The sequence below is a fragment of the Gymnogyps californianus genome, chromosome 3, assembly GCF_018139145.2.
Source record: "Gymnogyps californianus isolate 813 chromosome 3, ASM1813914v2, whole genome shotgun sequence".
In the NCBI taxonomy this organism is placed as follows: Eukaryota; Metazoa; Chordata; class Aves; order Accipitriformes; family Cathartidae; genus Gymnogyps; species Gymnogyps californianus.
The window spans coordinates 31636404-31654013 of NC_059473.1; the positions used below are offsets into that span (position 1 = coordinate 31636404).

General features: G+C 36.5%; 1 protein-coding gene across 3 annotated transcripts in view; it reads right to left on the bottom strand.

Annotated features, from left to right (window-relative positions):
• The window catches only part of BABAM2 (BRISC and BRCA1 A complex member 2), a 178416-nt gene that overhangs the window by 83080 nt on the left and 77726 nt on the right, over window positions 1-17610 (bottom strand). For all 3 annotated transcript variants that reach the window (XM_050893630.1, XM_050893629.1, XM_050893631.1), the window contains exon 7: window positions 280-389. In XM_050893630.1, the coding sequence (XP_050749587.1) occupies window positions 280-389 (110 nt within the window). The remainder of the gene's footprint in view (window positions 1-279; window positions 390-17610) is intronic.

Consider the following 17610-nt stretch of genomic DNA (forward strand, 5'->3'; position numbering starts at 1 on the left):
GCATAGTTTTCATAGATTATGATGCTACAAGAATATCACATGTAGCCAGTGATGACTTTTCTTCATCCATATGTGGTCCACCATAGAGAACTAGCCAAAAGAAGATCTGTCATTTCTCCACCACATACACACTTGCAGTAATCACTATGACTTTAAGCAATTTAAAGCAATAGCATGTTATCACCTAGCCAACATTTCTCACATATATCAGGAAAAAATTGAAAAGTTCAGAGATGAAGTAGAATGAACACTCCAGAAAAAAAAACCTGTCTCACTCACTGTTCAATACGCGGGGAGAGGTACAGCTTAGGAAAAACCTGAGTAGCTTCTGCATCCTCAAAACTAACGGACAGAAGTGCAACATCTTCTCCAGGATCTTCATTCACATCCTGTACATAAAAAATAATAAATATAAAATGGCAAATAACAAACTGAGTACTTATAAGCTTACAGATAACAACTAATAAGTGAAATACTGATTTAATTACGGGACACTTAAGTGAGGAATCTAAAGTGTAACCATTGAAAAATAGGTTACAAATTTATTCTTTCTTACTATATTAGTACTTAAAGATATTCTGCTGTGCTTAATTTCCTTTAAAGTATCAAAATAAAATTACTGTGTTAGCAAGTGTACAATAGTGTAGTTATTCAATTAGCTGAACTACCTATTTCACTAAAGATGTAGATTTCATTTTTAAGAATTCTTGGTTTAACATTAACATCAGATGCAAATGCCAAAGAATTTTTTAAAATGTTATAATATCACTGAGTTATGACTACAAATTTTATATTTGTTATTTTTCAAAATAGTATATGGTCCAAAATTTCTGCTGTACTCAACTCCAACTTCTCCTGTGAATGAAAAACATTTTTGCTATCAGAAATTTGTATCTACAAGTCATTGTCCCTAAGTTTCCTGCAAATTAAACCCATGCATTACTTTCAGCAAAGACTGCATACTCTACAAAAACTACTGTAAGGAAAAAAAATCCATGCTAAATACCATGACAGTCAATCTTAACGCATTCACAGTTGAGACTTTCTTTGTATCAGAACAATCAGTTACAGTTTTGGGATCAGCTAGAACAAATTGTTTCTGGTTAGGACCTGACATCTCTCTAATTCATAAATCACATACCGTACGAACAAGGTATTTCTGCTACACACAACTTCATTTAAGCTCTTGACTTCTAGTTAGAAAGCAGTGAGTTACCAGTGCAGTCACCTTCATTGACAGAAAGTAATACGGTGCCACTTGCTGCTCACAAAGAAGTCCTTTAGCATGTTTGTGCATATGTACATAGCAACTTGCCAAGATGCATTTGTTTTGGAAAAATACGAGAGGAAGTAGATAACCCAGCAGATATGTGCTCAAAGCAGGATCAACATGGTGCAGTGTGCCCTGGTATGCTCTGTCCCACAAGCAGCTGTGAGGAAGGAACATGCAAACCACTTAAAACATTGTTAGGAGACCCTGCCCTATTTGGGGAGGAAAAAAACCTGACTACTGAGTGGTTTCAGGAAGACAATCTCGTGCCATTTGAAGCTTTGGCAGGACTGGAACTGTTAATGTCCAGAGAGACTAGCTACATACCAGCTATTACGTGCAGAACACAATATGCCAAGAAACTTAGTGATAAGCTGCAGGGAAGAATGGGTCTTAAAAAAGCCTAATTGTCTTAGATGAAAAATGAGACAGAGCTGATAGTGTTTTCTTAAATTCTGCCTTGGTGTGCAGCTCTCTTCTGAGAGCTGAAAGAAAAGTATACTCTTAAGAAAGGCCTATAAAACGGTCACAAGCACACTACAGCTGGAAATCAGAACACGGTTTTAACCTGAAGTTGCAGGACAACACTTCATCAGAGTGGTGAGGACAAAAAACTAGGTGCTGTCCTTTTGGGGTATGATCAGTTTATGGATGGGATTATATGACATGGTTGCCTGTAACAGCAACGGGCAGGATCTCATGACCCACTATGTTCCCTTCAGTGTTTTCAAGTGGTACTATCATCTACAGTAGAATAACCAGCACAGACTACAAAACCTTTTTCAACAAGATAAACAACAAAAAATACCCAAGAGTGCAATCCCCCCCAAACCTTCTCCCCAGTATGTAATATATTTCCATCATTAAGGAAAAAATTTAAATAAGGAACAGCTTTCACTCCTGAAGCCGAGTATGGCATTAACTGGCTTTTTCCCATTAATTTGCTAATTGTCAATCAAATGAAAAGAACTATTAAGACAGATTAAGCAGTAATGCTAATGATTAAAAAGATTTTATTTTAACGGGCATTCTTCAAGAGATGACAAGTACATAAAATACATTCATTTGTGTACGTATACAGTTCTTCTGAGACCATATTCTTTTGTTTGTCATTCTTTTCAAATAATTTGTTTTTACAGAATAGAACCTACATGCATTTTACAAGCTACATGGACAAAACCAAATGTATTTAATCTTGCATTTAGTATTAGTGCTTAAGTTGATGTGCACACACAGATTGACACCATGCATAAGATCAGTTTCTAGAATACCATCCAGGTGCTTACTGATCAAAGAAAATCAAAACAAGGGAAAAAAAACCAACCCTAAAACAGATTAGGTGAACACCACCACTACAGCATCCATTAAACCCATACAGTAATATTACATTACATTTTCTACACTCACTAGTGGCTTCTTGAATATGAAGACTCATGCCAGGGAAAAAAAACCACACAACAACATAAATCATCAGGGTATCTTTGCATGTTAAGCTGCAATAAGCTGATGCATGTAGTAAGAGCAATAAACTGAGATGTGATTTTTTTTTTAATTGACAAAAATAACACACAACAAACACTACTGCAATTACTGTTGCCAGCACAGCACTGCATTATGTTCATACAGCTACTGTCCAATGCAAATTTGAGTAAAGAAATTTGCATTCTTCTGTAACTACCACTTTTCAAATAGATGCATATTTTCGGCCCTGAGAAATGAAAATTGTAACTTAAAAAAGACCCCAAAACCCAGCATTCCTGTAGGTTTTAAAAGATGCAGTGCAGTAACACCATGAAGCTGCTCAACCTTATTGCTCAGGTGGCTGCAGATTTACAGAGATTTATGACAAAGTCCCTTCTATGTGACACCATACTGTTTATTCCTTTCAGACTTTGTTAGTTTTATTTATGCAAGAATCTGCTTGGTAAAACTGCATTCAACCCTAGTAAGTCTGTTACAACTGCCGTTTATAAAACTAAACCAAAACCACATGTCTTACAGATAAACTGTGGAAAGCTTTTCAACTAATAGACCTTTTTGGTGGTGTCTGTGCCAGTCACAACTTAACTCCTTCAGTGACCTTTCTCCTGGTCATCTCTACAAACCTGTTAGTGACTAGGTGAGATGATGGATCCTTGTATTACCAGGTAATGACACTTCCCCAGAACAGGGGCTGAGATCCTTCCATTACACCAAAGCGTCCAAAGGCAAAGGTTGTTTTAATGCTTATCAAACTCTGCCCGGGCAGCATCTTCCCCTTTCCCATTTCTGCATGCGTATTTCTCTCAAAGAACAGGCCAGATTTAAACAGAGCAGCAAAGCAAAAATCAACTCTATTTTTATTTTTCAGTTGGCTTCAAAAGAGAGAGTGACATCCAATTGCTTTGACAATATTAATCCCTTTTAGAGAAAAAGAGGCTGTTGAACTAAAGTCACAACACATTTTTTAATATTTTAGTAGCCATGTTCCTTCTCATAATTTGTATTTAACTCACAACATTTAATGTTAGAGGATTTTATTAGAAAAATTAATTTTATATTTAAGAAAAACTGATTTTGTAAAAATTAAGAATGGCAGTTTTCTATAAATGTTAGCATCCAAGGTTAGAACTGCCACATTAAAATACCATTTTATACTCACAGAACTTTTTCCACACAAGACTCTACAGAAGGTATTATTAAAATGAACTTCCACTGAATGGAGAACACATCCTGGGCCACAGGAATTTTGAGGTTTAAAAATTGAATGTTTGTAAAAATGTTTGAAATCATTAGTTAAGCATGTGATAATGCACACCTATTAGTTTTTCCACAACAGTCTCATGCTTGATAGTAAAAAAAAAAAACCCTCTAGCGCACTGCGATGTAAAAGATCCAACACAGATTTTCACGGTGTCTTTCTGCCATCTCACTATCACTTTTTTTCTTTTTAAAAATAATCTTTTCCTCATATCAGAAAATGCCCATTCAAATCAAACAGGAAAAAAATGGATACACCATTTAACACTGAAAATAAATAGTTTTCTTTCTCAAGAACTGCAAGGGGTTTCCTATGTTTACAGAATACTTTGCACAGTGTGACCTCCAAAGTGCTGTGGAAATGCAAAATATACATAGTAAAGCAATGTGGTGAGAAAGGAACAAAATAAAAAAAAAACCTAAAGATTTTCAACCCACAGGCTTTTTTCTATTGCAGAGACCTTCTAGCAACAACTTACAAGAATAAATAAAACTTGTCACAAAGACAAGCATAAAGAGAAAGCTCATGGTATTTTATTCTAATTTACCCTTTGTCTACTTAGCCAGTGCAGATGAAAGGTTCATTAAGTATGTATTTTTGAAACTCAAGAACAAGAGGCCATGTGAAAATATAAATGCAGCACAGAATAGATGAACATGGAAGTTTGAAGGCATTCAGAATTTTTTTTTTCCCCAAAAAACTTCAGGAAAAGACTTCAGGTATCCACATGACTCCAAAGTAAAACTTAAAATTCTACTTCTAATTGTATCAGCACTGTCTAAACAACCATTTGTTAGTTTTCCTTCATATCAATCTAAATTTACATTCAAATGTATGCCTCTGTTTACAGCTGCTCCCTTTGCAAGATACTTAATCTTTTTACAAAGTTAGTATGAGTTGTTTATGAAAATTATCATCAAAACCACTTTAAATACACCATCCAAACGACATTGTTTTCTCGTATCCTACCTACTGTAATTGAAAACTGGGAATTTACTGGAACTGACAATCTATTATGAGTCAGATGGTTGATAGCCAGTCCAACCAAAACATCTGCTCTGCACAGTCACAACTGCTATAACCCATTTCCTCTTGTGCCTGGAGTCCAACCAAGTTGTACATTACAGTTCCTTTTCCTTAAAGATGCAGACTCTGGAAAATCAGTTATTACCTTTTCTTAGTTATCAACAAAGAATCGCCTTGCAACCTCTGATTAGAGTATTCTTTCAAGAGGAGGTATTTTTGTATTTGGCGTGCAAGTGCGATTCCCTGCACTAAATAGCAATGCATAAAGCAGTAAGCAAATGCAGGCTTATCCCAGGCAGCGGCAGGACCTGCCTTTCCATGGAAGTGGAAGACTTGAGAGGTAGGGGGGCATGAGACCGGGAGGAAAGAGTGTGCATTGGGGCGATGCATAAACCAAGGACCTGGTATTAGGAATCTGGTTTAGTGCGATTAACTGTAAAGCAAGAATGAGAAGAAAAGAAACTTACCATTTGGTAGAAAGGATGGGAAAGGATGTGCGGGAAGAGTATTGGCATGCTTTGGGGAGGATAAGCAGCTTCTGGCCTGGGGGATGGTAGGAAATGAGACAAGGGAGCAGGGCTTCTGGTAGGGCTGTTAAGTTTGTACCCTAAGTACAAACAGCAATTGGTTTGGGGATAAAAGTGAGGTAAGGAAGAGCACACAAACTGTTCAACCTACTGGATGTTCCTTTGGGTAAGGAGATGCCACACAGACAACTGATGTTGCAGATGCCTTCCCAACTGGCCAAATCTGCTTCAGGAGGTTCCCAGACCTAGTTGATCATTCCTACCTCTTCCTGGAGGTTTCTGACCTCTCTGCTCTCACAACTGCTCAATAATTGTCTTTGTGGTATGACTGTAATTGAGGGGATGGAAACCTTCAGCAAATAGGGAGGGGAAGGGATCGCTTAAAATAATGTAAGCAAAGGATAAACCCAATTTACAACTTGTGTGATGTGATGGAGGTTGGGGGGGAAGGTGGAATAGAAAGGCAGAATATGGATGAGAACACGGAGGACTGAGTCAGCATTGATCTTAGCATCTGCAGCCAGTTTATGACAAGTCTTTTAACAGACACTTACTTGACTGTGGTACCTCTCAGCCCTACCAAGTCAGTCAGCTTCACAGAAGTTGAGTGTGAAATGTATATTTCAGGATCCTTTCTGCAGAAAAAAGGTCTCCAGAGGAGAAATGCATGAGAATAACATGCATTCAGAAAGGTAATTTATCTTAGGGTCAAACTTAATCCATGTAATTTTGCATGGTGCACACCTGTAATGGAACCATACTTACTCACAACTGATCAGAGAAGTGAACAACAGAATTTGTCTTTAAAGCTGAAATGTGAATTGCAGCAGACAAGAATACACAACACTATTCACTTCATTAGTACTAATGGGCTACTTGCATCACAACAGTTAGCAAAGTTTGGCCTTTTCCCTCCAAATGACAGCATGCAGTAACGTGAAAAACAACTCTCAAATAAAGCACAAGCAACTCGTAGCCTTACTGCACAGCAATTTCACTAGCCAGCTTTGATACAAGCAGTTACATGTTCTCCCAACCTTTTTCTACATCTAACATTTTTTAAAAAATAACAAAACTAGGGGAAAGCAGGCTAAGGAATGTGAAGTGGCAAATGAGACTGAGAAATCTGCTTCACTCTAGGGAGAATATGCAATTATTCCCGGACATTCTTTCTCCTGTCTTCCAGGAAACCCACCAGGTCTGATCAAGGAGTGCTGATTCTTTAAATAGGATCTTTAATGAAAACAAAGGCAGTTACCTTGAGTGCACTGCCCACGGCATCGCAGCGTTCCAAACACAGTCCCTCTCCCAAGGTAACGCAGCAAAACACTCGCCTCACTCAGTCTGGGCAAAGAGGGCGTCTGAGCCCAGCATAATTCCTATTTTAAAAGTTACGCAAAAATCGTAGTCTGGGAACAACTTTGCAGAGCTTAGTTATAGGACAAGATACTGAGTTTTCTTCATTAAAACAAGTTTAAATAAATAAGTATCTATTAAACACTAAAAACGTATCAGCAAGACCTCCAAGTATACCTTTGGGCGTCAATAACTGAACATGAAAACAAACAGTATTTTCTTTAAGGGTGAGTAACATCCCAGGGTTTTGGTTTGTTTTCAGACTTTCACATAAAAATATATTGTGCTTCTCTAAGACAAAAACTTGAGACCTGTTTTGCCTATGCCATTTTCTTTTATTATGGTCATGGTAATTTACCACTACTTTCACAATATGAGTGACTGTCAGAGTTAAGTAAAGAATGCTGTTAGGAAAAGCATAAGAAAAAACAAATGGTTAAAAAGAAATAACAACATTCTTGTCCATGAAAATACGTGTTAGATTCACAACTTTCAAGATCAATGTCATTTAAGTGGATAAAAGTTAATTTATTTTGACAGCAGAAAAAGTTGTGGTGACACTTTCACCACAACAATACTGTTTGCTTAGGTCTGAAAAACTCTATCTCAGAAAATAAGGCAGATTTCTTCAAAGGTCAAAAACATGTTTTGGTAAGTTTGGGACACAAATCTGAAATAAATAATCTAAGTGTGGCACAGTCTAAAATTAATATTGGGTGCAGTCTAAATATTTCTGATTCCAAGTGAGCTAAAATGCATATAAAATGAATACATAGAAACAAGAGATACAAACTACATTTGCAAGAGAGCATCATTCCATCATATTGACTGAATCTTTCTAAATCCTCACCAAACAACTGTATTTATTAGCTGTGTTTTAATGACACTACAGTATGGGATATTTTATATTTTTAAGAGACTGATATGCAAGATGCTCATGATCTTAAATTTCAATTTGTTCAATGAAACTTAAGTACAAGCGCATTACCTCTACCTGCTCTAATATCAGGTCTCACATTCAGATTAGAACAAAACTAAAAAACAAAATTTACATAGTTTGGAATGTCTCTGCAATAAATTAGAAAAAAATAACACAAAATAGGGAGAAACAATATTAGGAATCTAAATTGCTGGGACGTAGTCTCAGACCTGATTTTTCCATACACTCACAAAAATGTGCTTTTGTTTCCTAGGACCCCAATTTATCCAACACTACAAAGTGCTGCTTAATTTTTTTGTTTACGTCTAACCTTATTTCTAGGATAAGAAATAGACCGGATAAGTTTTAACAAAACACTACAGTTTCACCATTAAAAAAGTACGTTAACCTGAAAGATGCCCCTCTGATGAAGTTTTGTAGGCAGGAAAGAGATTCCAACACCACCATATCTTTCCTAAAACCTCAAGCAAAGCAATCACCTGTCTCCGCCATCACCAGCCGATAACGGGATGCACAAAATGTTCGGAGACTTCAAAGCTTAGTTTTTATAGGTCACCCTGCCTGTTCTTAAACAATAAGCAGCAGTTGCATCCACTCAGACCAAGCCGATGTTGCCATGTCTTGACAAACAACTTTTCGTCTTTACATCAAGAGCACCACAAAGACAGTTCTCAAAAATCCGTATCTTATTTCTACTACCAACAAATATTGCAATAAGGTACTTTGCTGGCATCAGTGGTGCTACTGGTGGAATAAAGGCCAGCACTACCTGAGCAACAGTGTGAGAATTCAGCTGAAATCATAAGACTGAAAACTTAGATGTTTCTTTATATGCACATATCCTGGATAAATGACTGTTTAAAGCTTGGTTGTAAACAATGATCGACTTTTTTACAAAAAGGTTGTATGTATGGTAAACATGCTCTGAGTGCCTTAAAAAGTCATGTTAGAAAGTTACGGGTAAACAGCAAGCAAAGGACAAGTAGTATTAAAATTAATACTTGGACTAATAACACCATCATCCTAAATCAGGAATCATTTGGAGACAGCAAGGCAGAGAGAGTGAAGGAGGACGCAGCTTTACTTAGTTCTTCTGGGCTTTGCACAGTAGTGACAGACATGCGGATTCTGGGCAAACACTACCTTCAGTTGTATGTATTTATATTTGTGTATGTGTCTTCAGTGCATGGAGGACTCATTTTCACCAGTGTTTTAGATGTTCTCTATTTAGAATTTTCATTTGAAATGATCAATAATGGAAATTCAAGATTTATGTAGTGATATAATTAATTCTAGGACTGTCAGGGTTCAAGCACTCTCTGTATTACCTTGCCATGTGCCAAGATATTTCCTTGCTAACAAGTCACTAAAAGACATTTCTTTCACACTTACCTCTGCATTGCTATCTACTTTTTACACTTCGAATACTGAGAACAACTGTACTAGGAAGTGAAAATGTAGATCAATACCCACCCTTTAAAGGACCCTCATTATGTTCAAAGACCATAAGACAACACAACATTTTTTTTTTATGTATATATAGTCTGAATTACTTGAAACAATATAAAGTGGATTTACAGAACTTCCAAATGTAAAAATACACTTTCAATGCTCTCAGAAACAAGCAAATAGAAATAAAAAGAACACAAAATACTTTCCATTTAGATGACTTAGGACAGGTCACCTCCATGTAGTTTCTTTCTCTATAAATCTCCCAAAGCTATCAAGCTGATTCCTCAACATGTAGTTATGATCCATTTTTTAATATAGGTCCTATTTTTTTAAACTTGCTTTCCCAGATAAAGATCTGGGGACACGTGCAACTTGGAATTCAAATCCTTCACAAGGATTTCACTGGGACTTGAATCTCTCCAGCCACCTCTTCAGATGACTGGACTACAATTTATTCAGAAAGCAGTATTTGCATTCTTCTCCCCCATTTTACCGATTTCCCATCTCTTTAAAAATAGTAATGTCATTGCAGAGGCCAAAGAGCGGTCATCTCATGTCCAGTGGAAAACAAGATCTGCTAATAAATGCCCAAATACTTAACTAGAGTACAAACAGATCATTAATACAGTTCAAAATAAAATAATTTTCCTGCCAAGCCAACTTTCTAATCACCAAATACAGCTTTTCTAGACATGGATATTTATATTTTATATATGTAAATTGACAAAACAAACATAACAGATTAGTATACAGGGCTCATGCTTGAAAGAAGATTCAGAGGTAACTATTATATTTGGGAAGACTGTAATGTATTTGTGCAAGTAAGGATCCTAGGTACAGAGCTAAGTCTTAGAAGGACAACGTGACACTAATGACAGTATTTTTTTTAAAGATAATGAAATGGCTCATTGATACAATTAATAAATCTCACAAGGAAAAAAGAGTCAAAGTTAAAATACAGTGAGAGAGACATCTATGATAAGTATTTCTGTAACCATGTTGTGGCTGGAAGTCAGTATAAGCATTTATTTTTTAAATCAATCCAACTTTTTATTAAAAGCTTTTTCCCCCGCTCTCCATATATTCTTATACGTTCCTGGTTCAGTGAATATATCTGCAGAATCAGAAATACTATAGATTACATGGGTCACAACAAGAATGCCAGAGTAAAGCTATATTCTGAGACAGATCTTCAGTGAACCAGGAAGTACCAACAAGATTTCACAGATGAAAAAGTGAATAATCAAAGTGTAAGGTAAAAACACGCCAAGTTACACTTGCTCAGTGCTCTTTCACCACTGCAGCTTAGTATTGCTGACTTGATTGAAAAATACGAAATATTTTCTTTTAAAAAAGGTGTAAATATTAAAAGTATTAACTGCTATGAGTTTAGTCAATTGCTGTTTCCTGAGAATAACAGGAATGTTTCTTATTAAAGTCCACAGCACTTTTGATTCACAAACTGTTTATTATGCATTCCCATTTCAAGTGTATAATATTTATATTTCTTTTTGAGAGAATTTTATTATCCCTTTGTTCCACTGCTACATTTATGTCTACAGGGTCTTAAAAGGGTGTGTGTCTGTGTGGGGCATTTTCTGCTTTGTACAAAGAATATGCAGTTGGAGCATCCTGTCCCCTTGAGCCCTATTTACAAACATTCATCATTCCAACAAACAACGTGCTCCGTGTAATCATGCACACAAGTGTGTATGTGTACAGATGTCAAGAAGAGTAAGAACCTGTTACTGTAAAAAAGTTCTTCCAGTAAGAAGAGAAACACAGCTTTTTTTCTCACCTTTGTGTGAAGGTGGATCCTGCTATAGGTGTTAAGCAGGATGCTGGAATGAGGGATAAAAGCTGTATTAGTCAAAAATTATTACAAAATTCGCCTTTCAGTGTTCACAGCTGTACTGGTATGTAAATCAGCTGCATAATGTGAGGAAAAATTCACAGGGATAGTCTCTGTTCTATATATGATAGAAAAGTCACATTCTATGACATTTAGGTCTCTGGAACTTACAGTGTGAAACAGTAACTCTTGTACTCCAGCATACTGCTCAGGTTAAGGTTGACTCATCTGTTGTTGTTTACCTTGCCCAAGACAGTGCCTGAAACACAGGCTGACCAGCTCAGATGTGGTCCCAATGAACTGAAGTGGCAGTTGCTAGAATAATACGTCACATATTTCCAGATGAACGACCGATTCCATCACTGAGATTTCCCTGATTACTGACTGAGAAAAGATCACCAGATCTTTTCCCCTATCTGTTCCATTAGTGCATCCATCACCTACTTGGGATAAAGAATTTGAAGAAGCATTGTTAAGCTCTTTTACAGCATCTGGAGCTGTGTTTTAAGGAAAAGATGTAGGTTCAAAGGCCACTAGTATTGATACTGCCCTTGAATTTTCAAAGTCTTTCCTGACACTTTCTCTCATATCATCTGTTCAAAGGTTCAAGGGATAATTTTCTGTAAATTTAATACAACTTTTAATGCTCTCACAAGGCCCAAAATCTCTTGCATATGCTCCACAGCTTCAGCACAGCATCCCAGCATGTGCAAATCAACAGAGCAGAATATCCTCTGTTCTTGGTCAGATATTCAGCTTTCTATTCATAAAACTGAGCAGTATGTTCTTTGGCAAGGAGGATGTCATCACACACAAGCAAGACTTGGATCACGACAACGGAGTTTGAACTGGAAGTTTCTTACCCTGCCCTATAGGAGAGAGCATTTGACAGTTTTATTTTCTTTTTTTTTCCCTTTTTTTCTTTGAAACAGTGAATTTAAAAAATTAAAGACTACATTCTTTTCAGAAGTTTCCTGAAATAATGCAAGTTTGATGTTCAAACTTCACTACTGATGGGATTTGCTGGACGGTTATTCACTGGGTTCCACCCTGCTGTTGTGAACAGTTAGGGCGGACTGACAGACAATGGTAACTCTTCTACTTCCCACTTCTTCATGAACCTCAGGTCCCCTACAGGCATCACTTTCAAAAGAATGTAGTCCTTCATTTGTGTCGTATATGTACACCTATAGTGGGACCCACTATGACACTTCTTTGGGGACAAAATATTAAGAATTTTAAAAAGATCTTAATAAAAGCACAGATTTGGAGATCACTTTAGAACTAAAATAGCACAAAAACCCCAAAGTAACTGCCAGCTAAAAAAACCCGAGAAGCCAATACTTGAGATGTCATCGTAACAAAACAGATTAAAAGCAGTGATGTTAAATAGCAATATTTAAACACCTATGTACATTAGCAAGCTGCAAGTCCGAAACCATCGAGCCTTTTCTACTAAGAAGCCACTTAGAAAACAGTTGTGTTTATTAGTGACACAAATGTAGTCAATAGCTTTTTATGGATCAAGGGAGAGGGAAGATTCAAGTCACATGCATTCTGGGAATTCTCTAAAATTGCCAAATTCAGGTCAGTTTTTCTAATTAATCTTTCCACCATCAGCAACTTGCTTTTTGCAAGCCTATGTAAAATTGCTTATACCGTCTTGATATCTCATGTCCAAAATTATTCTTTTTTTGCTTTATGGTGTTTATCTAGAAATAAAATGTGTCTCACCTTTTACTTGTAGTGTCCAAACATAATGTTAGAAGACTATCCTCTCTTGTTATTTTCTGAATATTAAGAATAGCTGCAATTTTGGCCCACTGTTTTCACTTTGTATGCTGCACCTCCACAACAGTCACAGAAGAAAACCATCTGCATGCACGTTCTGCCCCAACTCCCACCACCACCCAATACATCAATTTCTACTTCTTTGGAAATAGAAAAAAATACTATGGAATGAGAAGGGTTGATAAAAATGTTTTAAGCTAGGTATCACATCTAGCTTCAAATAAAAAGGTTGAGAAACACTGCTTTAACCATAAACATAGTTCAAGTTTTAGCCATAAGATAGAGTGGGCTTTTAGACAGCTTTAATTAAGATTGAATACATTAAACAAAACCACTAACTAGTGGCAATATGTTCTTTCTAAGATCGAACAGGAGACTGACTCTTTGTAGAGTCATAATTGAAATCGCATACAATGAAACAACATCACATAGGGAATCCCAGAAACAGTTCTAATGTAAGGTCTTGTAAAGTATTAGGAAATATGAAAACTTACCAAGCATAACTGTGAACACAGTAACAGAAAGAGGCTGTGTATTTCAACAAAAAATTTAGGAGCTATCCATGGAGCGTGTGAATATTTTTTTTGTCATCACAATAAAAGGAACTGCTAGGCATCAATACTGAAATCCAACACCATCTTACTTTTATTTTACACCTATGCAGAGAATGGACCTTCCTGTGTATTAACTTCACAGTTCTGCAGACTATATAGCCATGGGATTAAACTAAAAAATCTGCTAGCAAAGCGATAGCCATGTTTGTTATGTGCAGTTCATCAGCAATATAACAACTCATGTTGAAGTGAAAATTATAACAGACCTGACTTCTTCAAATAAATCTATCTGCATTTTCACTGATACTTGTAAAAGCAAGGACAAATGGTCACTTTAATGATTTATTTAAAAAAACTGTTACAAATTTATGGTTACACTCAATACTTACCTAGGCTTTAAATCCAATAAATGTCACCGTAATCCTAGCATCACTGAAAACAGTAAATCCAGGAACACAGATCAGTCTAGAAACACAACCTCAACTCAGGCTGGTTTCATTCTGCAATCTAAATACAGCTCCACAGAGTTACATACACTGGGAATGGACCCTCAGTTTTATTTCTGCTTGGTACTTCTTTCAAAGTTGTAGCTGTTTGCTACAATAAAATTTATAGCACTTTGCCTAGATTTGCCTAGTTTCAAACAATTCAAGAAATAGCACTTAACTGCAACCCACGGTAAAGTGCCCCACAGCTGAGTATGTTAAAAGACAGTATTTCAAGAGAAGACATGCCAATTTATTAATCTTCACCTTCCTTTGCACAATGTTATCGTCACAATAAGCTCCTTAGATAGACCCATGGCATATGCAGGTGCACATACACATATGTATGTATAGAGGTCCTTTTAAAAGTTACGCTCTAGTTACCAGATGGTCACTGCAGTAATTAGCTTAAATGAAACAGAAGCGAAGATCCTTCTAGCCTCTCCTTTTTTTGTTGCTTCATTTGGGATCCACACTACAGTCTTGCCAACTCTGACCTTTCAGCCCAGACAGTTACTCATGAACAAGAACTTCCCATTAACTATGAAACTCGAGACTTTTCCCTCTCCATACAGCATTGTTAACTGCTTGGCCCGCAAGAGAAGCTACTCCTCCCTCTACTTATACTTGGCACCACAGCAATGTCCAGAAAGCTCTGTCTAGATCAAGCCTTCACCTCTCTTGATAGGTCCCCAGAATCTTTGAGTAATACTAAATAGAAATTCCTAAATATTCTTTGGAAATAACCACTGTCCTGGCTCCCTGTGAGCACATACTTTTTAGCCCCTGTACTCTAACCCAATCAATACGAAAACTTCCAGAGTCTTCCAGTTTTCCAACAGGTCTACTTCTGAAACTGCTTTTCAGCTGGGCTTTAACACTCTCCCAATTTTATCAATGGCAATATTCGTACTTACATAAAAAGAAACTTTCAATATTTTCCTTCTCCTCTCTCAAGAAATTATGCCATTTCCTTTTGTCTTCCTCCACATTCAATTCCTCACTATCCTAAACCAACTGAAGGACTTCATAACAGTTTTTTGTTTGTTTTGTGGGTTGTTTTTTTAAACATATTTTTATTTTATTTCCACAGCATATGTGATTTTTCTGGGAACAGAAGCTTCAATTGCTTGAGTCCCTTCAGCCTGAAATACAAGCTGGTTGCTTAAACACATCTGCCTTGGTTTTTACTCAGAACAACTGCACTTACTTGACACTAGTTTGTCTTAAGGCTACCCTGTGTCCAAACAGATGTGCTCATGGTAAGTGGTTGGTTGGTTGTTTTTAATAAATATAGAACAGATATCCTTTTCCACTAGGTCTAGTCAACACCTACAGATTTGTATCTATTTTCTTCCCCAAAAACTTTTATTTCATTCATTCTGAGAGCAGTTTAAATGCCACTGCATTAATCAAGAATAGAGTGTTCCCACGTTAAGAAATATTCTCTGCAGGTATTTTCGTATCTATGAAATTGGTTTCCAAGATGCTTTACATTAAAACTTTAATCTTCACAAGATTACTATAATTATTAGTTGCACTGTAATAACTGGTTTTGTGGCAACCACGTGTTTGATGCTCTACTGTTAAAAGAGGAGCAGTCCCTTTCATAAGTCTTTACTATCTGGAAGGCAGATGTATAAAGATACCAGGAAAGTCCAGACAAAACTAAACATCCCCATTTTTTTTCCTAATGTATGTTTGCTTTGTATTGTAATTAACTCATTTTTTTTATAGCGCTCTCAACAAATTATCTTAGAACAAGAAAAGGAACTAACTGAAGGGCATTCTTTGCCAGTTTCACTCTGGAACGTACTGATATGCAAGGTACAGTTATTTGAGAAAAGGGGAGAACAGAACAGACACACTCAGACAATATACTCACTGCTGCCTCATTTCCTTAGGAAACCAAGCTAAAATTACAGCTAAATGAACAATGTGGTTTACCTGAAATTCTGAAATATGGTAGGTGAACCCTTGATGTAAAAACGTACAAAGAATTCCTTCATGGAAATGTGTTCAGAGGATGTCAGTAGTACTCCATTCCTTCTAGAGGCTGTTATTTCCAATTGAAAAACCATTCTTGAGAAGGAAAAATGGAAGTCTATGTTGTTGTACAGGCAGATAGATGGCTGAGACGACTATGACAGGTACTTGCAGCAAGTCTGTGATAAGCTGTACATAAAGTTCAGTAAGCCTAGAAAGTGGAGGCTCAAGACTGATGGTGGAATGACTGTTCATATAGCTCCTCAGAAAAAGTCATCCATTCACTTTCTGAGAAAACAGCTTAAGACAAAATGTTGCCTTGATTTATAGGAAGGTTAAAAACAAAACAGGAGGTAAGCCTGAACTGTAAAGGTTCAAAGTCTGTAAAAACTGCACTCCTCATGTGGGGGAGATCAGAATTTAGATTATTCCTCCTTGACTGAAATTACTTTTGGAAACAGAAAAACCAGACAGCTATTAGGTGAAGGAGAAACAAGAAAGACAGAGTGGGCACAGACATTTCTAACTTTCTTCAGGTTATAGTGTACTCCTTGAACAAAGCAGGTGAGGTCTTACTGCTTGTTGAAGAAAACTAAGAAGATGCTATTGAAAACTTTATTTCATACCTACTTATGTTGGTGAACACTCACTCACTTAGAACATTCACTACCAGACTGTAGCAAAGGTGCTACACTTTAAATAATCTTTCATAAACAACTGTTTTTTCTTTGTTTCAGTTCAAATAAAGTATTTCAGTGCACTGTCCATTAACATGAATAATATAATCCTTTCTTCAATTCTGAGAAACACTTCAGTTTCACTATGCTTATGTGAAGAGACCTTTCTCTAAATGCCCATACTTCATGACCTGCTAACTTGACTATACAAAAACCACTGGTGGGCTAATTGGCAACAACATAGAAACATGTGTTTCCTTTGAAGATCACAGATACTATATCAGATTAGATTTTGAAATAGGTGAATAAGAGGAAATATTCTGTTGAGTCTTCATGCTACAGAAGTTCATTTCTAGGTATAGTCCATGAATTTTCCATTAATTTCCTATGAAATTTGAAGTTGTCACTCTTCTAGCATATTTTCATTAAATAAATTATAGGTAAAATGCATTATCCAGGACAATGAATGGGACCACAACTTACTGTTGTGACATGGTGGATAAGTGACATAATGCACTGACTCTTACAAGTATTTTTCGTGTATTCTGTGATGCTCATGATCAACTCTTTCAGCTAAAAAAAGGCTTATTCTTAGAAGAATATGTACATTCCCAGTGACCTAAACACTGTTCTTTAATCTAACATAGTAAAATTATTGTCAATGCAAAGTCCAACAGGAGATCCTTTTTCTTGGCTGTAATTCTCCAGGGAACTTAAGTAATGGAATCAGAAACTTGAGCTTTAAACAGGTGCTGGCACAAATCTAGTTGCAGTAACCAGAGCAACCTTAAGCAATGTTATAGTTACCTGGTGTCTGCTCACTAGACTGGACTCATATCTTTTTATGAGCCTCAGGCAGTTTGTGAATAAATATCTTTGCATTAATTCCCACTTAACAAAGTTGGATTTAATTAAACAAACTCAGGATGTTACAATCCTCACCAGAACTCAGAT